The sequence below is a fragment of the Sus scrofa genome, chromosome 9 (assembly GCF_000003025.6).
Source record: "Sus scrofa isolate TJ Tabasco breed Duroc chromosome 9, Sscrofa11.1, whole genome shotgun sequence".
NCBI classification, from domain to species: domain Eukaryota; kingdom Metazoa; phylum Chordata; class Mammalia; order Artiodactyla; family Suidae; genus Sus; species Sus scrofa.
In genome coordinates, this window is record NC_010451.4 from 125,149,262 (window position 1) to 125,173,367 (window position 24,106).

Consider the following 24,106-nt stretch of genomic DNA (forward strand, 5'->3'; position numbering starts at 1 on the left):
GCTTGCATGGCTTCTCCCTTGGACCAGAGAGGCCCCAGAAGTAGGGGCCTTTTCTAGACCACTGAGCATCTCAGAGCCCAGCACAGTGCCTGAGACAAGGCAGGGCTCACACTTGGTTTTTGAGATTTGGGGGGAGCTTGATCTGAAATTCAAGGGATCACTAAGGCCGGCTTAGGTTCTTTTTTTTTCCTTCCTCAAGATAAAGCTCTTTGGCCTGGAACAAGCATCCCAGTACCTTCTGATGAATGGACAGAGTGGCCCACGGCACAAACATACACCATGAACCCTCCCTCTCCACCCTCCCCAAGGGGACTCCTGTGTCTCTGCAGCCTAGAATCCGTTTTGGCTTACCCACCTCTCCAGCAGCCCCAAACATCCCCCACTGGACTGGAAGGCTGGTAACCACCCTTCTCTTGTTTGTCACAGGGACCACACAGCAGTAATGGGTGTCTCTGGCCTCTGATATGCTTGGTCCAGGGCAGACCTGGAAATTCCAGCAGTGCTGGCTGTTGATCAGTTTTGGAGGAACCAACGGACAAGAGTGTGTTGCACTTCTTTTTTTTTTTTTTTAATTTTTCACAAAAAGCTCTAGAAGGCAAGTAGTTTATCACGTCCCCACCCTGAAACAACACAGCCTGACTGGTAGTGTGGATGCTGGGATGCTGGCTCTTGTTTCCCAGAGTTCCTGCAGCAGGGGGCACAGTGAACAGAGCAAGGCCCGCACAGTGTGTCCTCTGCATGCATGCTGCACACGCTGGGTCCACACTCAGCAGCACCAACACTGCTGAAGCCAGGGTCGTCCATCCAGAAGTTCCCACCTTGCATCACAATTTCCGGAGAGGGGGCCAGATGGGGGTCCAGACAGGCTTTAACTTCCAGAGGCAAACAGCAGGTGCCACAGCTGGAGGCAGGAGCCCCTGACCCTGCAAAGGTCAAATGCCTTGACTTGAGGCAAGACGGGAGGCAGGAGGAGCAGTGAGGTCAAGGAACCCTGGGATTTTGCCGAAGAGATGGCTTTTCAAAGACACACGGGTCTGTAGTTCACCACGTTCACAACAAAGGAACATCGCTTAGGATTCTAGACCTGAGTGGAGAGAAGCAACGGCCGGGCTAACAGAGCCAGAACTTTATTCACAGTAGAAAACTCCTAATCTAAAACTCTAGCATTTCTCAACAGTATCTTTTAAGAATGAGAATTCATAAACCCACCAGACCAGCTGACAGGGAAAAAGAAAAAACAAAACAAAACACCACCAATGTTTCTACTAAGCAAAACCACACAAAAATGAATTCTATTTTCCTCCATTCCCCAGGCCTCAGCCACCTCCCACCCCATTTTAAAAAAAAATCATGAAATTCATGCACACTTGCACACACTCAAATTTGCAAACGAAGGATAAAATATCCAAGGAAATCTTAGGGGTCACCTAAGTGTTTTTCACCGGCTCCCCAGAGGCTGTTTTTCTAGAAAAACGAGTAAAGTTCTGCCAGCCAGGTCTAAGCAATAAAAATCAGAGTTGGCCGAGTTTCCCTTCCCTTAGTCTCCTGGCTTATTGGTCCACGCAGAAGAACCAACCATAAGTCAGTAAGGAGGCTGGTCATCTGCGGAAGGATGCTGCCTGGTTGTCCCGCAGCCTGGGGAGCCATCAGCTTGGTACACCTGGCAAGGCCTCCTGTGGGCCCTGTTCCAAAGCAAGAAGCTCAGGTTTGCTGGGTCTGCAGAGCCCCAGACTGAGGACCCTGATAGAGGAGCAGGTGTGAGTGGGATGCTCGGGGGTGGGGGGCCGGGGCATTTTTTAGAGACCAAGGTTTTCCTGCTCAGGGGCATTAGAATATAAACCTAAAGCAAACCATCATGAGACATCTGAAGAACACAGACTGGGGAGCCGCAAGAGAGGATGCAGTCCAACTCCGCATGCTACATAAAATCCACTTATGAAGACAGCAAAGAGGTGGTCTGCCAAGTATCCCGACTCCAAGAGCTTCCCTGGTGGTTGGCCGCCATCAGTCGATCAATCTCTCATTTCTATCTAAGGTCCCTGCCCGAAGTGGAGAATCATTTGTTTCCAGAAGCTGAGAATCTCCCACCCAACAGGCCTCCCTCTAAGGGTTGGGTTGGGAAATGCAGGAAAACCAGATTCTGGAACCAATGTGTCTACACTGACGGCTCCCTGGGGTGGGGGGTGGGGGGGGGCAGTGAAAGCCTGACATGTCCATTTCTCTGCCTTATCCTGCAGGCATCCCCCCCCCGCACTGGGGTTGTAAAATAAATAATTCAAAAAAACAATGAAAAGCCCACGCAAAAACAGGTGCTGGCTAGAAAATGTGTTCTGCCTCTTAACAGTGACTCATAAGACACCTGCAGTTCTTCCCAGGCTCAGGGTGGAGGGGAGCCTGACGTGCTGTGGCAGCACACGAAACCCCCAGGGGCAGCAAGGACACACCAGCCCCGGCCCCTTATATATTAAATTTATCTTCATAAATAAAGCAGCCCAACTCAAGTGACCACAACAAAGAAGGACAAAGTTTGAGTGTCTTCCTCAAATAGCGACACAGACCCTTCAATATCCATGGGATGACGCCCACATGGCAAACTGGACACCTCTTGCCAGAGAGCTTCAACTGCCACCAGGGTCAAAGGCCAAGTCTCAGACAGACCCAAATACCCATCCCAACTGGACAACCAGGACAAAGATGGAAAACTCCCTTGGCAATCAGGCTCATGGCAAATGCCTTTAAAGAAAAAAGCCCGATGAATGTGACTTTCAATGACTTGATTCCACCCCTCCCCACCCCCAAACGTGGACCATACTCAAGTTTTCAAGGTACATCCAGGACACAAAATGGGCCCAGGAGACCAAGAGATGTGGTCCCCTTGGCTTGGCTGCCTGGCCTGCCCATTTATTGCTGGGACAGCGTGGTGGCCACTTTCCCTCGGAAGCGTCTCTGAGCCACACTGTTCAACTTGGATCTGGGAACCAGTATCTGTCATGACTGAAGAACAAGGTGTCTGGACTGAAGGTCACCTTGACGGTGGCCGGAAAGCCTGTCTTCTCGCCATCCTGGGAAATTCGGGTTTAATTTCCCGATTCTCCTCCTCTGTCAACAACATAGGCATTTTGATCAATGACATTAGACCCCTCTGGTGAGAGGACGGTGACCCGGGGAAGAAGCTGGAGCACACAGATGAGCAGCCCGCTGGGAACACCCAAGACTGGTGAGCCCCCAGGGAGACCTCACAGCTCATCTCTCGAGGGCGCGGTGTCCAGAGAGGCGGGCGGTGGCAGGGCCTCTGTGTTCTTGGCATTGCGGTGGATGCGGCCTTGCTTCCGGGACTTCCAGGCGTGTGTCCTGTCCCAGTCGGTGGCCACAGTCTCATTGTCCCAGATGGTGGAGGTCTCCGTGTCACTCAGATACCCCGGCTGGCCTGTGTAGTGTGTCGGGTAGATGAGCAAGGGTTCTGCGGAGAAGGCCTTCAGGTCCCTGGACTCGTAGTGCTCCATGTACTCAGCACTGAAAGCGAGAGGCGCACAGGCGGTGAGGCGGGGGACGCTTGCCGAGCACAAGTCAAGAGCCCCGCTTGTCATCTCTTACATTCTCAAGGATTGATGTGATTTTTTTTGGCGGGGGTCGGGGGGGAAGGCAGGCCTGCGGCATGTGGAAGTCTCCAAGCCAGGATTTGAACCCCCGCCACAGCAGCGACTCAAGCCGCAGCAATGACACCACCAGCTCCTTCACTTGCTGAGCCACCAAGGAACCCCTCATGTGATTACTTTTTAAGTTGTGTCCTTTGTGGACAAGGCCAGTCTACAAACACAACACTGTTTTCTTGAAACGCTTTCGGATGATCTAAACCATACACCAAGAACAAGGTCGGGATATTCCTGTTGCATTTGGATAGAGTAGTTTAAAAAAAAATGAATTTTAGGACTTAACTCTAAAAATTAAAGGTTAAGCTCCATTGGACCATAATAATAACTAAATGTCATCACTTTTTAGGGGGAGGGAAGGTTTGCGAGTTTGGGATTAGCAGAGGCAAATGATTATATATAAGATGGATAAACAACCAGGTCCTACTGTACAGCAGAGGGAATTGAGTGTAGGCCTAATGTCCTGTGATAGACCAGAATGGAAAAGAGTATGAAAAATATACACGTATGACTGAAATCCCTTTGCTGTTGAGCAGAAATTAACACCGTATCATAAATCAGCTATACTTCAGTAAAATAAAAGAATAATGGGGTCGCTTGGTAAGAAATGCTCTGTTCCTGATTTAATACATTAGTCGGCTGGGATCTGGATGGCAGTGATGAGGCGAGTGATACGGGCAGGCTTGGAGGGATGCCGGTGTGGCTTTGCAGTCCAGCGACCTGTGTGTGTAAAGGAGGGGGCCAACCTGACCTCCCTCCCAGGGCTCCTGTGCGGATTATATGAGGGGACCTCTGCTCAGCCACGAGGTCAGTGAGAGCACAGTAGGTCTGAATTTTCTTCCTGTTAAAGGGGTAATGGTTGACCTCCACGTTTCCGCCAGGAAGCAGAGATCAAAAAGTCAGTCTCTGTAAATGCCCACTGGGGTACATGGAATGATTGGCCAATGGGGACCTGCTGTGGGGCACAGAGAACTCTACCCAATATTCTGTGATCATTTACATGGGAAAAGAATCTGAAACAGAATGGGTATGTGTGAATATGTGTAACGGAATCCCTTTGTTGTACAGCAGAAATGATCTCACAACATTGGAAATTAACTATACTTCAATGAAACTTAAAAAAATTTCTCTGACATGTTGTCCATCTCTACTGAGGACAGGAGACAAAACAAGCAAGCGTTAGCACAGGACACAACTGCTAAAATGAAGACCATCTAGAAGGGAGATCAGCCAGCGATTGAGAGAAGGAGCCCAAGTTAGAACCTGGTCTCCTGCTTAGTAATGAATTTAAGAATCATTGATCGAGCAGTTATTCTAAGCAAACAGAAAAGCTGCTTCCTTCCTCAGGGGCTCACAGGTTATGGGGGAGACTCACACATACCCACTGTGCACCATGTCCTCGATAAGCACCAGATCAGAGTGAACTCCTGGGCTACAGGAGCCGTGAGCATCACACTGCCTTTTTCTACAGACACCCTGCCTAGAGACCACCTCCACGCCCCGCGAGTCTCCAACACATCTCTGCCATCACAGGTACCACACTATACCACGGTGACTGTTGGTGGGTCTGGCTTCCCGACTAGCTTGTGAGCCACTGCCTGGCCAACAGAACAGACGATGGACTAAGAAATGAACCGAAGAACGTGAGGTGTTTAGGAGGATGATATCACCCTGAGATGTACAGGGTTATAGAAGTAAGAAGAACAAAGAAGAGGGGAGAACTGAGTGGATTATGTCCAGTCAAACTGCCCACTAGGGATGAAAGAGGACTCTCATGCCTTGTCCTCATCCTCTGAACAGGGGATACACTCGAGTCAGCCTCTCTGGGTAATGTTTATACAAAGATTACTTAGGAAAGTGGTACCCCTTTAAAAAATATCAAGTCTGGCGCTCCCGTTGCGGCACAGCAGAAATGAATCCGACTAGGAACCATGAGGTTGTGGGTTCGATCCCTGGCCTTGCTCAGTGGGTTAAGGATCCAGTGGTGCCATAAGCTGTGGTGTAGGTCGCAGACATGCCTCAGATCCCATGTTGCTGTGACTGTGGCATAGGCCAGCAGCTGTAGCTCTGATTGGACCCCTAGCCCGGGAACCTCCATATGCTGTAGGTATGGCCCTAAAAAGCAAAAAAAAAAAATCAAGTCTTATCCAGACACAGAGCAGCCTAATTCATGAACAGATTGTGCTCAAGGAACAGGCAGATAGTTCAGGGCAACTCACACAGGATGCTTGTTGTACATGATGGGCAGAAACTCATCCACTGGTAGCATCTTCCCAAAAGGATCGGCCCCAACCAGCTTCTGTGCTCCCTCTAGAGAGATGACGTAGCCCAGCGTCCAATAGGAATAGTCAGCCTCAACCAGGTTTGCCACGTTAGGCACGGCTTTCTCTGGCTCCTTCACTTGCATCCGCTTCCTACCAATATAACTAAAAAGAAATGGGCAGAGGAGAAAATTCTCATTTGAATATTTGGCATCTATAAGAACAGATCGCAGCTTTGCAGACACTTGTGAGAACGTGGACCAACTGTGTCTCATTTAAATGTACGACACCACGAGGTAGATCGCATCAACGCCCTGCCCTTGGTGGGGCCATTTTCCCCCCTCCACTTATCAATGTCCCAACGATTCTTGCCTAGCGGACCATTCAAGCCTGAAAGGTGAGATGTAGAGACTAAAAGATCTTTCAGATCATTTCCCAAAGACGGTACAGGACTTCCAGCTGTGTTTACACAGGTTGGAGGGGGACAAAAGAGGCCTGCGGTGAGAATCCTGAGCTTGTTTTCAAGTCCCTAGAGTTTCAGTCCGGGGACGGCACAGCTTTCCAAATGCTTGTGGAAAGCAGGCTGGAGAAGGCTGGGAACGACAGTCCACAGTAAAAGACTCGGAACCCAGGAGTGGCCCCAGGGGGGTACCTGGGGGTGGGGACTGAATGACAACGGCTGCATGGCTTTCCCCCTCCTCCAGCTCCTCCTCCCCCTCCTCCTGGGTTCCATCCTGAGAAAGGCATTCCAGCCAGTCCTGTCAGCCAGACTAACTTCAGCTTCCCAGGATGTCCCCTGAGCCATTCCTGCCTCCCTACGTCTACTGGGGCACCTGTGATCCATTCCCTTTCTCTAGAACCCACTCATTTCTGCACGCCTGGAGCACGTGGAGGAGGTCCAGGTTCCTGCCCGCCAGGTAAAGCTGGCTTCCTCTACTTCGCCCTAATAACGATCTCTTTCGAGAGGGATTCAGGGCCGATCCCTCTTGGTGAAACATCCCAGGACTTGCAGAGCAGGTCTGTGTTCATCTTCAAGTTCTTCTGAGGCCAAACACATCCGCCCCTCAGCCACTGTCTCTCCAGACCAAAGAGCCTGCATTTCTCTCATGTACCAGGTGGGAGAGAAAATCCTACTGAGCCCTTGCGATGTGGCCAGGGCAACTGGGAACTGAGTTTGTACTCAAGGAGTCTTAATAAATTTAAATTTAAAAAATTTAAAGATGAGTAAAATACTTTTTCTGTTCAACAAAATATATTATTTTGGTAGGACTACAGTTCAATTCGACAGTTGAAAATTTAGCATCTGGGGAGTTCCCATCGTGGCACAGTGGTTAACGAATCTGACTAGGAACCATGAGGTTGCGGGTTCGATCCCTGGCCTTGCTCAGGGGGTTAAGGATCCTGAGTTGCCGTGAGCTGTGGTGTAGGTTGCAGACGCAGCTTGGATCCCATGTTGCTGTGGCTGTGGCAATGGCCAGTGGCTACAGCTCTGATTAGACCCCTAGTTGGGAACCTCCATATGCTGCGGGAAGCGGCCCTAGAAAAGGCAAAAAGACAAAAAAATAAAAAAAAAATTAGCATCTGGATTAAGATGTGGATTTTAAAGACAGTATGAACAAAGAATATAGACTATTAGTTTTAATACTGATGACATATTAAAATATCTGGATATGCTGGGTTAAATAAAATGTATTAAAGTTGATTTCACTTAATTTATTTTTATCTATTTTTTAAAACGTTTGTCTTTTTAGGGCTGCTCCTGCTGCACCTGGAAATTCCCAGGCTAGGGGGCGAATTGGAGCTTCAGGTGCCAGCCTACACCACAGCCACAGCAACTCAGGATCCAAGCTGCATCTGCAACCTACACTGCAGCTCATGGCAATGCTGGATCCTTAACCCACTGAGCAAGGCCAGGGATCGAACCCGCATCCTCATGAATATTGGATGGGTTCATTACCACTGTGCCACAATGTGAACTCCCTTTTCCTGTATTTTTATCAGGATAATCATTCTTCTTCCCTGGATCTCTCGGTGCTCTGTCCTGAGAAATGCAGCCACCAACTACAAGTGAACAGGGACATGTGTCAATTCTAAGCCTTAGACTCCCTGCGTCTAGTCTCCTGTGATTCCTAGGCTTAAGGGAAAGTTCCCTTTGCATAAAAGCATAAAAGAGCGCTAGTCTCCAGGCCTGTGGGGCTCTACAGGCTGCAGAGCCATAGATTCAGAAAGGCTGAGGTATGGGGACTTTTGGAGCATTACAGGAACAATCATCTCAAGAGACAGCACAGAACCTAATTGCCTGACTGATATCTGACAGGGAGCCAGTCTCTTTACTATGTCCTATTGATTTCTGAGTCTATTTCCCACGGGTTACTTGAGTCATTACTAGGTTTCTTTGGAACTCAGAGAGGTACATTTCCTAAGAGCACAAGTATTCCACCCGGGCCCATACTTAAGTTCCCCACCAAGGAGAGGAGGAACGGGGGTGGCTTGTTTGCTGCAGCTGCTCCAAGGGAACAGCCTCTGATTTGATGAAAATTGCCTTGGACACACAGCTGGGAAATGACCCTGATGCCTGGGAACTTTCTGCCTCATTGGATGGAGGGAAGTAAAGTGTCATTTTAGCATAAAAAGAACATGAGGGAGAAAAAGATAGAGCGAGAGAGAAAGCTCAATTCCCAGAGTAGCAGGCAACAAGCGTCAACTACATGTCAGTTCAGAGCCGGTACTTGCTTGGTGAGTCTGGTTTTCCTAAGACAGCTTCGGACCCTTCACCAAGCCCAGCCATCAGTGTTCTGTTTGTATAGCCTCCCTCCCCAACAGGAGCTCCCCCCACCGACCTTCCAAACCTGCCACACTGTCCAAGGCTGCAAGAAAACCTGTACTACTGGGGGCTGAGGCTCAAAGGAGAAACAGGACCCTTGCCCTTGAATGAATGCCTCCTTCTACACCCTCCCTCCATGAGCTACGTGGCTTCATAGGTGATATTTCTGCTATGTTTCCAGGTGAACACTCAGGCGGAAGGCCCCAGATCTGTAGGTAGAGTCCAGGTCTCAAAGAATGTCTCACAGTTTCTCACTCTGTACAGAATATGGATGTAAAAACCAATGGCCATCTTCTACTCACTTCCTGTTTCTGGGAACATTTAGGGAGAGAAACCCAGAAAATAGAAGCTTGAGCAGTATCTCCTACAAGCTGGGAGGCAGGGCTCTCTGCCCCTTGGAAAGAACTGAAAATCCCTCAGTGTTCTCTGAAAAGCTTGTCTCGTCACTCACATCAGTTCCCAGTCCAGCTGAACACGGTCAATGTCATCCATCAGCTTCATCAGCTTTTTCTTAAACTGATGTTCAAAACGCACATCATCCTCAATAACAAGAGTCTTCTCCAGCTCTCGGTCAATTACCTGTAAAGGCCAGTGGGAAGACATCCTATGAAAACTTTGATACTGATTTTTTATTAGTTAAATAAGTATTAAAAAATCAAAAGTATAGCAGCACAACATGTAAGAGCTAAACAAATGCTCATCAACAGCAAAATGGAAAAATAAACTGTGGTCTGTTTACAGCAAGGAGGGTAAATGATCTGCAGTTAAATGCAATGTTCCAGGCAAATCTCAAATGTAACACTCAGAGACTGAATGGAACCACATGATATGTACATTTAAAAAAAGGACAAAAGTAGACAAAACTCTTCTGGGCTATTAGAAGCCAGGATAGTGACCACCCTTGGGGACTGATGGCTTGAAAGAAACACAGAGATGGGATATGCCTCTGGGGTGCTGGCAACCTGTTTTTTGACCTAGGTGCTGGTTAAAGTGGCTGTACTACTTGACTTGTGCAACCTGATTAGCCTCTTATGAACAACATAAATTTTATCTATAAAATTTTAAAGAATGAAAAAGAGGCATAGACTGGATCGTTCAAAGGACAAAGGCCCTTTCAAGGGGACTTTCTTTAGAAACTCTCTTTTCTCGTGGGAACTGACTCTTAATCAAGAGCCCCACACTGCAATACCTCCCCCCCACCCCCGCATCAGTGTCTTATCTGTAAGACGGGGGTTGTGAAGTCTTGGCTCTGATACTTCTTGTTTGGACAAAATAATTATTTTCTCCTAGGGAAAATGGGTCCATCTCTTCCAACCAATCTCACATGACTTCTGGATGATTTCTTGCATTGAGTCACTTAATAAACATGCTAGATATACACAAGGCATTCCTACTCAGGATGAGGATGCAGCAATAGGAGTGTGGCCCCCAGAGCATAGGTGTCTTCCCCTCTCATCATCCCAAATGGCGCCAAGGCTACCCTCCTTGTTTGTCCCTGGCCTTGTGCCAGGGAGAGACACAAGGCAACAACAATTTCCAAGCATACTCCCAGAACAGTAATGGGTTCACTCTATATCTGGCCCTAATTCACCTATAGTCCCACTCTCCTTCCTCCTCATTACAGAACTGCATGTCTAAATGAAGTATTATTTACCTCTTTCCAGATAGAGTAATGGCTAAGGAAGCAGCCAATTTCACCCCTGGTTAGAGGCCTGGAAGAGTAGGGATCTCGATATCCAGGCAGCATTTCGATATTCAGGGCCTTCAGCTGACTTGTGTTGAGTGCCCTGCAAGACAGAACATGTCCAAAAATTAACAGCTTAAGAGGTCTCCACCATGGAAGCCAGAGGGAGAGTTCTGCATATTCCCCAGAGACCTTATGAACAATGAGAAGGATTCCTTAGGTTTCCTGTTATTCCTGAGGAATTCCTCAGGGTTAATATGACATGGTAGCATTATAAGCTTTGTGAAGACAAGACAATGTCTTAAGTTTTGTGTATCCCTCACCAAGCTCAACACCGCCCTAAGTATCATCAGTTTTTTGACAACTTTGAAAAAGTATTTTCCTAATGAATGAAAATAGCTAACAGGAACATTAAATAATATTAAAAACATTAAATACTATTAAAAACTAAAAGATATGAAGGTAGGAAGGAATCAGGAGAAGAATTGTGTGTATATGTATGTTTCCTTTGGGCCTAAAAAATGGTTAAAAACAAAAATGCAGAGAGTCTTATAAGCAGCAAGAGAAGTGACTCACTGTTTACAAAGTATTCTCAGTAAGATTAATAGCTGATTCTCATCAGAAACCATAGAGGCCAGAAAGCAGTAGGCTATCATATTCAAGACACTGACTGAAAAAGACTGTCAACCAAGAATTCTGTATCTAGTCAAGCTATCCTTCAAAAATGGAGAAGTTAATATATTCCAAAATAAACAAAAAAGTTTGTCACCGGTAGATCTGCCCTATGAGATACACTAAAGGGAGTCCCTCAGGCCAACATGAAAGGGAAATAGAAAGTAACTCAGGTCCATATAAAGAAATAAAGAGCACTGGTAAATGTAACTGCCTATATAAATGTAAACAGCAGTATGTAAATGTTCTTTTGTTTATAACTTTTTCTCTTATCTGACTTAAATTATAGTTGCATAGAAGGAGACAAGATGACAGAGAAGTAGGACTTCAGCTCACCTCCTCTCATGAGGACACAAAAATCACAGCTAAAACTGCTGAACAATCATCAATAAAGAAGACTGGAGCTCCCATCATGGCTCAGCAGAAACAAATCTGACTAGCATTCCTGAGGATGCAGGTTCAATCTCTGTTCTTGCTCAGACGGTTAAGGATCTGGCATTGCAGTGAGCTGTGGTGTAGGTTGCAGATGCAGCTCAGATCTGACATTGCTATGGCTCTAGTGTAGGCCACTGGCTACAGCTCCAATTCAACCCCTAGCCTGGGAACCTCCTTATGCCATGGGTACAGCCCTAAAAGAGACAAAAAAAATATAAAATAAAGAATTCTGGAATCTACCAAAAGAGATATTCTACACCCAAAGACAATGAAGAAATCAGGATAAGATGGTAGGAAAGGGAAACTCACAATATAATCAATTCCCATACCTCCTAGGTAGGTAACACAAACTGGAAAATAATCATATCACAGAAGTTCTCTGATAGAAGTGAGAATTTTGAACTCTATGTCAGGCAATCCAGCTTGGGGGTCTGGCATTGGAAGGAGGAGCTCCCAGAGCATTTGGCTTTGAAGGTCAGTGGGGCTTGATTGCAGGAACTCCACAAGACTGGGGAAAACAGAGACTCCACTCTTGGAGGGTGCACACAAGGTCTGTATGCACTGGAACCCAGGACAAAGCAATGAATTCATAGACATCTAAGCCAGACCAACTTGCAGGTCTTAGAGGGTCTCCTGGGAAGGTGAAGGGTGGCTGTGGCTCTCTCTAGGACCATAAAAGCTGGTGGCAGAAATACTGAGGAGTATTTATTCATATACTTGAATTCTGCTGGAGCAGACATCTTGCTTGGGTCCTTGGCACAGAGGCCTGGCCCCACCCAACAGCCTGTGGTCTTCAGTGATGGGACACATCAGGATGAAAAACCAACGTGGTGGGAACATGGCCCAACCTATCAGTATACAGACTGCCCAAAGATTTCCCGAACTCTCAGCCACCTTCAGATATGTCCCTTGACAAAGCCCTGCCCACCAGAAGGCCAAGACCCAGGTCTACATGCCAGTTGAGTAGACACCACCCCTTTCTACCAGGAAGCCTGCTCAGACTTTAGAGCAGCCTCACCCACCAGGGGGAAGACATCAGAAGCAAAAAACTATAATCTTACAGTCTGCAGAACTGAATCCATAAATCCGGGTCAAAAACCTACCCTAGAACCAGCTAGTCCCTGGCCCTTGGGTGATGAGAGGGGAATGTACTGCTGGGACATTAGGACTATCCCTTACAGAGGGCTACTTCTCCAAGATCAAGAAATACAACTAACCTTCCACTACATAAACATACAAATAGAAATTTGACAAAAATAAGTTGGCAAAGGAATATATTCCAGACAAAGGAACAAGATACAACCCCAGAAGAACAACCAAGTGACAAGGAAATAGGCCATATCCCCATAAAAAACCCAGAATAATGATCATAAATATGACTCAACAACTCAGGGAGAGAATGGATGAACAGGGTGAGAAGTTATAGGAAGTTTTTAATAAAGAGTTAGAAATATAAAGAATAACTGAACAGAGTTTAAGAATACAATAACTAAAATGAAAAATACACTAGAAATATTTAATAGCAGAATAAATGAGGCAGAAGAACAGGTAAGTGAGCTGGAAGACCAACTGGTTGAAATAACTGCTATGGAATAGAATAAAGAAAAATGAAAAGAAATGAGGACAGTTTAAGAGACCTCTGGGACAATGTCAAACACACCAACATTCACATTATAAGAGTTCCAGAAGGAGAAGAGAGAGAGAAAGGGCCTAAGAAAATATTTGAAGAGATAATTTTCACAAAATGGGAAAGGAAACAGTCATCCAATTTCAGGACGCACAAGGAGTCCCATACAGGATTAACACAAAACAGACTAATCAAAATATTAAAAGCAAGAAGGGAAAAACAACAAATAACATACAAGAAAATGCCTATAAGGTTATCAGCTGATTGTTCAGCAGAAACTCTGCAAGCCAGAAGCGAGTGGCACAATATATTTAAAGTGATGAAAGGGTAAGACCTACAACCAAGAATACTGTACCAAACAAGGATCTCATTCAGATTTGTTAGAGAAATCAGAAGCTTTACAAACAAGAAAAAGCTGAAAGAATTCAGCACCACCAAAACTTTACAAGCTTTACAACAGATGCTAAAGAAACTTCTCTGGGTGGAAAAGAAAAGGCCTCAACTAGAAACAAAAAAATTATAGCATGAGAAAGCTCACCAGTAAAGGCAAATATAGAGTTAAGGTAGGATATCATCCACATACAAATATGATACCTAAATCAGTAATCCTGAGAGGAAGAGAGTACAAAAGCAGGATATTTCAAATGTATTTGAAAACAGATCAGTAACTTAAAACATGCTGTATCACAATCTGATGGTAACTGCAAGCTAAAAATCTGTAATAGATATATACACAAAAAAGAAAAAGGAATCCAAACCCAATGCTAAGGACAGTCATCAAATCACAAAAGAGAAAAAAAGAGGAAAGGAAGAAAAAAGATCTATAAAAACAAATCCAAAAAATTTAAAAAATGGTAACAAGAACATATATATATTGACTATTACCTTAAATGTCAATGGATTAAATGCTCCAACCAAAAAACTTTGGCTGAATGGATGCAAAAATAAGACATATATGCTGCCTATAAGAGACCCACTTTAGATCTAGGGGCACATATAGACTGAAAGCGAGTGAATGGAAAAATTTATTCCATGCAAATGGAAATCAAAAAAGCTGGAGTAGCAGTATCAGATAAAGTAAGACTAAAATATCAGACAAATCGGACAAAATCAACTTTAAAGTAAAGACAAAGATGGATACTACATAATGATCAAGGGATCAATCCAAAAAGAAAATATAAAAATTATATATGCACCCAACATAGGAGCACCACAAAATATAAGGCAACTATTAACAGATATAAAAAGAGAAATTGACAGTAACAATCATAGTGAGTGATTTCAAGACCCAACTTACATCAAAGGACTGATCATAGAGACAGAAAAACAATAAAGAAACACAGGCCTTAAATGACACATTAGGACAGATAAACTTAATTTATATTTATAGAATATCCCATCTGAAAGAAGTAGAATACACATTCTTCTCAAGTGCCCATGGAATATTCTCCAGGATAGAGCACATTCTGGGCCACAAAGCAAGGCTCAGTAAATTTAAGAAAACTGAAATCATATCAAGCATCTTTTCTGACCATAACACTATGAGACCAGAAATCAACTACAAGGGAAAAAAAAAAAAACTGGAAAAAACCCAAACATGTGGAAGCTAAACAATATACTACCTAACAACTAATGTATCACTGAAGAAATCAAAGAGGAAATCACAAAATACCTAGAGACAAATGAAAACACCAAAAGCAAAAGCAGATATAAGAAGTTTATAATAATACAAGCTTACCTTAGGAAACAAAAATCTCAAACAACCAATCTTATACCTAAAGCAGCTAGAGAACTAGAAAAAGAAGAATGAAACCCAAAGTTAGTAGGATGAAAGAAATCATAAAGATCAGAGCATAAATAAACAAAATAGAGACCAAAACAGAAAAGATCAATGAAACTAAAAGCTGGTTCTTAGAAAATATCAAGAAAATTTGTAAGCCTTTAGCCAGACTCATCAAGGAAAAAAAAGGGGAGAGGGCCCAAATCAGTAAAATTAGAAATGAAAAGAAGTTACAACTGACACCACAGAAACACAAAGGACTGTAAGAAGCTACTATAATCAGCTATATATGAGAATAAAATGGACAATGCAGAAGAAATGGATACATTTTTAGAAAGGTGTAATCTCCCAAAACTGAATCAGGAAGAAACAGAAAATATGAATAGACCAAGCACAAGTACTGAAACTGAATCTGTTATTTTAAAACTTTCAATAAATAGAAGTCCAGGACCAGATGGCTTTACAGGCAAATTCTACCAAACATTTAGAGAAGAGCTAATACCTGTCCTTCTGACACTATTCCAAAAAATTGCAGAGCAATGAACACCGCAATCACTGTGATACCAAAACTAAAGATACCACAAAAAAAGAGAATTATAGGCCAATATCACTGATAAACAGACACCAAAATCCTTAGCAAAATACTAGCAAACTGAATCCATCCATGCCTTAACAGGATTATAAACCATGATCAAGTGAGATTTATCCTAGGATGCAAGAGGTTTTCAATATCCACAAATCAATCAGTGTGATACACCACATTAACAAACTGAAGAATAAAAACCATTATGATCCTCTCAATAGAAGTAGAAAAAGCTATTGATCGAATTCAAATCCATTTATGATAAAAAAATCTCCAGAAAGTGGACATAGAGGAAATCTACCTCAACACTAATAAAGGGCATATATGACACATCCACAGCTAATGTCATTCTCAACAATGAAAATCTGCAAACATTTCCTCTGAGATCAGGAACAAGACAAAGATGTCCACTCTCACCACTTTTACCAACAGTGTCTAGCCACAGCGATCAGAGTAAAAATAAATGTAATCCAAATATGAAAAGTAAAAATTGTCATTGTTTGCAGATGGCATGATACAATACAAAGAAAATTCTATAGACATGACCAAAAACTACCAGAACTCAATGAATTTGATAAAGTTGCAGGATACAAAATTATACAAAAAATCTGCATTTCTAATATGCTAATAATGAAAGATCAGAAAGAAAAACTAAGGAAACAATTCCATTTATCATCACATCAAAAAGAATAAAATACTTAGAAATATATCTACTAAGGAGGTAAAAGATCTATACTTCAAAAACTATTAAGAATTCCAATGAAAAAATAAAAGAATGACATGAACAGATGGAAAGATACACCGTGTTCATGAACTGGAATAATCAATATTGTTGAAATGACTCTACTACCCATGGTAATCTACAGATTCAATGAATCCCTTTCAAATTACCAGTAGCATTTTTTGCAGAACTAGAACAAAAAATTTTAAATTTGTATGAAAAATACATTTAAATTTGTATGAAAAACACGAGAAAAATTAAAAATTTTTTGTTCTAGTTCTGTAAAAAAAAATACAGAACACAGTGTATCTTTCCATCTGTTCATGTCATCTTTGATTTCTTTCATCCCTGATTATTAAAGAAATGCAAATCAAAACTACCATGAGATACCACCTCATACCAGTCAGAATGGCCATCATCAGTAAGTCCACAAATAACAAGTGCTGGAGGGAGTATGGAGAAAAGGGAACCCTCCAGCACTGTTGGTGGGAATGTAAGCTGGTACAGCCACTATGGAGAACAGTATGAAGGTACCTTAGAAAACTATGACCGATAGAACTACCACATGACCCAGCAACCCCACTCTTTGGCATATACCCAGACAAAACTTTGCTTAAAAAAGACACATGCACCCGCATGTTCATTGCAGCACTATTCACAATAGCCAAGACATGGAAACAATCCAAATGTCCATCAACAGATGATTGGATTAGGAAGATGTGGTATATATACACAATGGCATACTACTCATCTATAAAAAAAATAACAAAATAATGCCATTTGCAGCAACATAGATGGAATTGGAGACTCTCGCACTGAGTGAAATAAGTCAGAAAGAGAAAGACAAATACCATATGGTATCACTTATATCTGGAATCTAATAAATAGCACAAATGAACCTTTCCACAGAAAAGATGATCATGGACTTGGAGAACAGACTTGTGGTTGCCTAGGGGGAGGGGGAGTGAGTGGGGTGGGTTGAGAGCTTGGGGTTAATGGATGCAAACTATTGCTTTTGGAATGGATTAGCAATGAGATCCTGCTGTATAGCACTGAGATCTATGTCTAATCACTTATGATGGATAATGGGAGAAAAAAGAATGTATACATGATTGTGTAACTGGGTCACTATGCTGTACATTAGAAAAAACTGTATTGGGAAAGTAACAGTAAAAAAAAGAAGATGTGGTACCTATACACAATGGAATACTACTCAGCCATTACAAGGAACAAAATAACGGCATTTTTAGCAACATGGATGGACATAGAAATTACCATGCTAAGTGAAGTCAGTCAGACAATGAGACACCAACATCAAGTGCTATCACTTACATGTGGAATATGAAAAAATGACAGAATGAATTTCTTTGCAGAACAGATACTGACTCACAGACTTTGAAAAACTTACAATTTCCAACAGACATAGGTTGGGGGGTGAGGGGATGTGCTGGGGGTTTGGGACGGAAATGCTACAAAACTGGATTGTGATGATCATTGTACAACTATAAATGTAATAAATTCATTGAGTAATAATAATAAAAAAAAAGACCCTGAACAGCCAAAGTAATCTTCAGAAAGAAAAGTGGAGCTATGGAGTTCCTGCCATGGTGCAGCAGAAACAAATCCAACTAGGAACCATGAGGTTGTGGGTCCGATCCCTGGCCTCGCTCAGTGGGTTAAGGATCTAGTGTTGCTGTGAGCTGTGGTGTAGGTCACAGATGCGGCTCAGATCTGGCATTGCTGTGGCTGTGGTATCGGCTGGAAGCTGAAGCTCCGATTAGACCCCTAGCCTGGGAACCTCCATATGACACTAATACAGCCCTTAAAAGCAAAAAAAAAAAAAAAAAAGTGGAGCTAGAGGAATCAGGATCCCTGACTTAAGACTGTACTACAGAGCTATGGTCATTAAAACAGTATGGTACTGGCACAAAAACAAATATATATCGGTGGAACATGACAAAAGCCCAGAAATAAACCCACACACCTATGTTAAATTAATTGACAAAGGAGGCAAAAATATACAATGGAGAAAAGAGTCTCTTTAATAAGTGGTGCTGGGAAAACCAGACATCTACATGTACAAAAATGAAATTGAACATTCTCTGATACCATACACAAAAATAAACTCAAAATGGATTAAAGACCTAAGTGTAAAACTGGACACTATAAAAATACTAGAGAAAAAAAACATAGGTAGAACACTCTTCGACATAAATGGCAGCAACATCTTTTTGGATCCATTTTCTAGAGTAACAGCAATAAAAACAAAATCAAATGGGACCCAATCAAACTTAAAAGCTTTTGCATAGCAAAGGAAACCATAAACAAAATAAAAAGACAACATACAGAATGGGAGAAAACATTAGCAAATGATGTGACTGACAACTGATTAATCTCCAAAATATACAAACAGCTCATATAGCTCAATATCAACAAACAAACCACCACATCAAAAAATGGGCAGAAGATCTAAATAGACATTTCTCTAAAGAAGACATGCAGAGGGCCAAAAAGCACATGAAAAGATGCTTGACATCACTAATTATGAGAGAAATGCAATAAAATGTACAATGAGGTATCACTTCACATTGGTCAGAATGGCCATCATCAAAAAGTCTACAAAATAAATGCTGGAGAGGGTGTAGCGAAAAAGGAACCCTTCCACACTGTTGGTGGGAATGTAAATTGGTACAGTCACTATGGAGAACAGTATGGATTTCCTCAAAAAACTAAAAATAGAGCTACCATATTATCCTGCAATCCCACTCCTGGACATATATCTAAGGAAAACTATCATTTGAAAAGACATACATGCACCCCAAAGTTCACGGCAGCACTATTTATGGCAGCTAAGACATGGAAACAACCTAAATGTGTATCAACAGAGGAATGGATAAAGAAGATCTAGTACATATATACAATGGAGTATTACTCATCCATAAATAAGAAGGAATAATGCCATTTGCAACAACATGGACGGATCTAGAGATTATCATACTAAGTGAGGTAAATCAGAGAGAAAAAGAAAAATATCATACAGTATCAATCATATGTGTAATCTTTTAAAAATGATACAAATGAATTCATATATAGAAGAGAAACTGACCCACCCATAGTCATAGAAAACTTATTACCAAAGGAGAAACAATGGTGGAAGGATAAATTGAGAGTCTGGGATTGGCATTTATACACTATTATATATAAAATAATCAACAAGGACCTACAATACAGCATAGGGAATTATACTCTATATTGGAATAACATATAAAGGGAAAAGAATTTAAAAAAGAATATATGGATGTACAACAATCACTTTGTTGTACAGCAGAAATTACCACATTGTAAAATATAAATAAAAATAAAGCTAAATTACAGCTATAAAAGCAATCATTATAAGGGCAAAAAAATGTATAAAGAGCATAAAATGTATGAAGAAATAACTTGTGTGACAATAGAACAACGGAGGGGAAAGGGATGAAGCCTAAGTTTTTGTATAGTATTGACGTTAAGTTGCTTTCTAAATTTTTTTTAAAAATTTATTTATTTATTTATTTATTTTTGGCTTTTTTTTAGGGCCATACCCATGGCATATGGAAGCTCCCAGGCTAGGGGTCGAGCTGGAGGTATAGCTGCCAGCCTATGACACAGCCACAGCAACATGGGATCTGAGCCGAATCTGTGACCTATGTCATATGTCACAGCAATGCTAGATCCTCAACCCACTGAGCGAGGCCAGGGATCGAACTTGTATCTTCATGGATATTAGGCTGGTTCATTACTATTGAGCCACAACGGCAACTCCCTTAAGCTGCTTTTTTAAAATTGAGATAATTAACATATAACCTTAATTTCATGTGTACAACATGATTCAATATTTGTATGTATTGTGAAATGATCACCATAACTTTAGTTAGCATTCATCACTACATGTACATTTTTTCTTCTCGTGAAGAAGAATTTTAGGATTTGTTCTCTTCGCAACTTTCAAGTATAGCCTACAGTATTATTAACTATAGCCACCATGTACATTACATCCCATGACTCACACCTGGAAGCTCGTACCTTTTTAACTCCCTTCTCTTATTACATCTACCTCCCAACCCCACCGCTGGCAACCACCCATCTGTTCTCTGTATCTCTAAGTTCCGTTTTTTTGTGTGTTTTAGATTCCACATATAAGTGATATATTTATCTTTCTCTTAGTTCACTTAGTGTAGTGCCCTCAAAGTCTATTCATGTTATTACAAATGGCACCATTCCCTTTTTATGGATAAAAATATTCCAAATTGTGTATGTGTATATATACATGTGTGTGTGCACACAATACAGTATATGTATATACACATATACATACACACGTTTTCTTTATCCATTCTTCCACTGATGGACACTAGCTTCCTTCTACATCTTGGCTATTATAAACATTGCTCAAATGAACAAGGGGGTGCACGTACCTGAAATTTTCTCATTTCCTTTGGGTAAATACCCAGAAGTGCAACTGCTAGATGATGTGGTAGTTCTATCCTTAATTTTTTGAGGTGCTTTGTTTTCTGCAGTGGCTACATCAATTTATATTCCTAGGGCACAAGTGCCCCCTTTTTGCACATGCTCACCAATACTTATTTCTTGCCTATTTGAAAGAGACAGTCTAATAGGTGAGAGGTGATAACTCCGAATAATTAGTGATGCTGAGCAACTTTTCATGTTAACTTTTGGTTATCCATACATCTCCTTTGGAAAAATGTCTATTTAGATCCTATGCTCATTTTTAAACCAGATTTTTTTATGCTAGTGAGTTATATGAGTTCTTTATGTATTTTAGAAGTTAACCCTTTGTCAGATATATGAGTTGCACATATTTCCTCCCATTTGGTCGGCTGCCTTTTTATTTTGTTAATGGTTTCATTTGCTGTGCAGAAGCTTTTAGTTTGACATAATTCCATGTGCTTAATTTTGTTTTTCTTGTCTTTGTTTTTGGTGTCAAATCCAAAAAACATCATGAAGATCAGTGTCGAGGAGCTTACTACTGTTTTCTTCTAGGAAGCTGGTCTTAATATAAACTAGATTGCTATAAATTAATATGTTAATTATAATTCTCAGGGCAATCACTGAGAAAATAACTAAAAAACATATAGTAAACGAGTCAAAGGAATTAAGATAATAAAGTAGAAAGTATAAGAATGGAGAAAAGAGAGAAACAAATTAAGAAATAATACAGGAGTTCCCGTCGTGGCGCAGTGGTTAACGAATCTGACTAGGAACCATGAGGTTGCGGGTTCAATCCCTGGCCTTGCTCAGTGGGTTAACGATCCGGCGTTGCCGTGAGCTGTGGTGTAGGCTGCAAACGCGGCTCGGATCCCGCGTTGCTGTGGCTCTGGCGTAGGCCGGCGGCTACAGCTCCGATTTGACCCCTAGCCTGGGAACCTCCATATGCTGTGGGAGCGGCCCAAGAAATAGCAAAAAGACAAAAAAAAAAAAAGAAATAATACACAATACACACAGAAAACTAATAGAAAACAGCACACATAAAGCCTACCTTAGCAGTAATCATATTATATATGAATGGATTAAACTCTATAATCAAAGGCAGAGCTTATTAGAATGAGTATTTAGAAACGTGATCCAACTAAGGTGATGCCTATGAGAGAGAGACTTTGGATTGAAAGACACAAATAGGTCTAAAGCAAAAACACAGAGAATGACAGACAACATAAACAACAACCACAGGAGAGCTGGAGGAGCTATATGGCTATAATATATGACAAAAAATTTAGACAAGATTACTAGAGACAAAGGAGAATATTTTATAACTCTAAGAATCAATCCATCAGTTAGACACAAGAATTATAAATATGTATGCACCTTACAATAGACCAAAAACATGAAACAAACTGACATAACTATAAGGAGAAATATAAAATCGAAAATAGTGGAGACTTCAATACCACACTTTCAGTGATGGTAGACTAACTAGGCAGCAATTAGACTTGAACAATGCTACAAACTAACTAGGTCTAACAGATATCTATAGAACACTCTAACCAACACAAGCAAAATACACACTTTTCAAGTGTCGATGCAACATTCTCTTAAGAATGACCGTATGTTAGAAGTACTGTACAGACCATAAATAAAGCCTCAATATACTTAAAAGGATTAAAGTCATACAAGGAATGTTCTTCAACCACAATGAGATTAAAAAAATCAATAGGAAACTTGGAAAATTCACAAGGATGTGAAGTTAAACAACATACTCCTACATAGCTAATGAGTCAAAGAAGACACCACAAAGGAAATGATAAAATATTTTGAGACAAATGAAAACGAAAATGCAGCATACCCAGGCTTATAGGATGCACCTAATGCAGTACTTAGAGGGCAAGTTACAGCTACAAATGCTTATGTTACAAAAAGAATCTCAAATAATCTGTTTTTCCATTTCAAGAAGCTAGAAAAAGCAAACAAAACCCAAAACAAACAGAAAGAAGGAAATAGATTATAGTGGAAGTGAACTATAGAATAGAGAAAAAACAAAACCAAAAGTTGGTTCCTCAAAAATAAAAGTACTAATCCTTCAGCCAAATGAAAAAATGCAGACTCAAATTATCAACAAGAGGAATGAATGGGAGGCAATCTCTATTGGCCTTATGGAAGTAAAGAGGATAAGAAAATACCATGACCAATAAAACACTAACAAATTAGATGACCCAGATAAAAGAGAAATTACTAGAAAGATACAAACTGACTCAAGAAATAGGCATTCTGAATACACCTGTAACAAGTAAAGAGGCTGAATTAGAAAAAAAAATTCCCACAACATGGTCCAGGATAAGAGAGCTTCATTAAAGAATTCGGCCAAACATTTCAAGAATCAAACACCACTCTTTCATAAACTCTTACAAAAAATAGAAAATGGAACATTTCCCAATTCATTCTATGAAGTATTTTTCTGATAACAAAACCAGAAAAAGACATAAGAAAACTACAGACCAATATCCCTTATTAGTATATGTATAAAATTTCTTAAGAAAATACTAGCAAATAGAATCCAGCAGCATGTAGAAGCAGCCTACACGATGACCAAATGGGATCTACCCCAGGATTGTAAGGAACATTTAACATGTGAAAAAAAAAATCAGCATTACATCATTACTAACAGACAAAATTGAAATGATCACCTCAAAAGACAACAAAACCCAACTGTATATGGACTAAATGTGTATGTTTCTCCCAAGCTTACATTTTGATGGTATGAGGAGACGGGGCCTCAGGTCATGGGGGTAGAACCCTCGTAACTGAGATGAGCGCCCTCACAAGAAGAGACACGAGAGTTTGCTTCTCTGTCTTTGGGCACCGCAAGAAGACAGTCACCTATAAACTGGCAAGAGATCTCTCACCATAATCCAGCCATGCTGGCACCCATTCCTGACACTTCCCAGCCTCTGAAACTGTGAGAAATACATGTTTGTTGTCTAAGCCACCCAGGAATGGGCATTTGTTGCAGCAGCCCAGAGACACCAATGAGCCTGTCACAGTTAAGACACTCATTCAGTCAAGGCCACCCGTGAAGTCACCACAGCTCATGATCAGAACGTGAAAGACTGCCTCCCTCTACCATCAGGAACAAGGCAGGATGTCCAGTCCTCCTACTTCCATCCAGCATTGCGCTTGAGGATCTAGCCAAGCTAATTTAACTAGATAAACAAAATAAGTGATATTCGGGTTGGAAAGAGGAAGTAATACTATCCACATTTGCAGATGACAGTCTTACATATGGAAAATCCAAAGGAAGACACACACTCTCGGGCTGCACCTCAAAGGCCTGCAAGCCTGGCAATTGCCCAGCCTCAAGAATGAAGGAAGAACCCA

General features: G+C 41.8%; 1 protein-coding gene across 1 annotated transcript in view; it reads right to left on the bottom strand.

The window, feature by feature from the left end:
- The window catches only part of COLGALT2 (collagen beta(1-O)galactosyltransferase 2), a 141,287-nt gene continuing 117,725 nt past the window's right edge, over positions 545 to 24,106 (bottom strand). Inside the window, exons 9-12 of the mRNA XM_003482738.4 lie at positions 10,390 to 10,522; positions 9,187 to 9,314; positions 5,870 to 6,076; positions 545 to 3,513 (exon numbers count right to left, since the gene is read on the bottom strand). Of these exons, the coding sequence (XP_003482786.2) occupies positions 3,237 to 3,513; positions 5,870 to 6,076; positions 9,187 to 9,314; positions 10,390 to 10,522 (745 nt within the window). The 3' untranslated portion in view covers positions 545 to 3,236. The remainder of the gene's footprint in view (positions 3,514 to 5,869; positions 6,077 to 9,186; positions 9,315 to 10,389; positions 10,523 to 24,106) is intronic.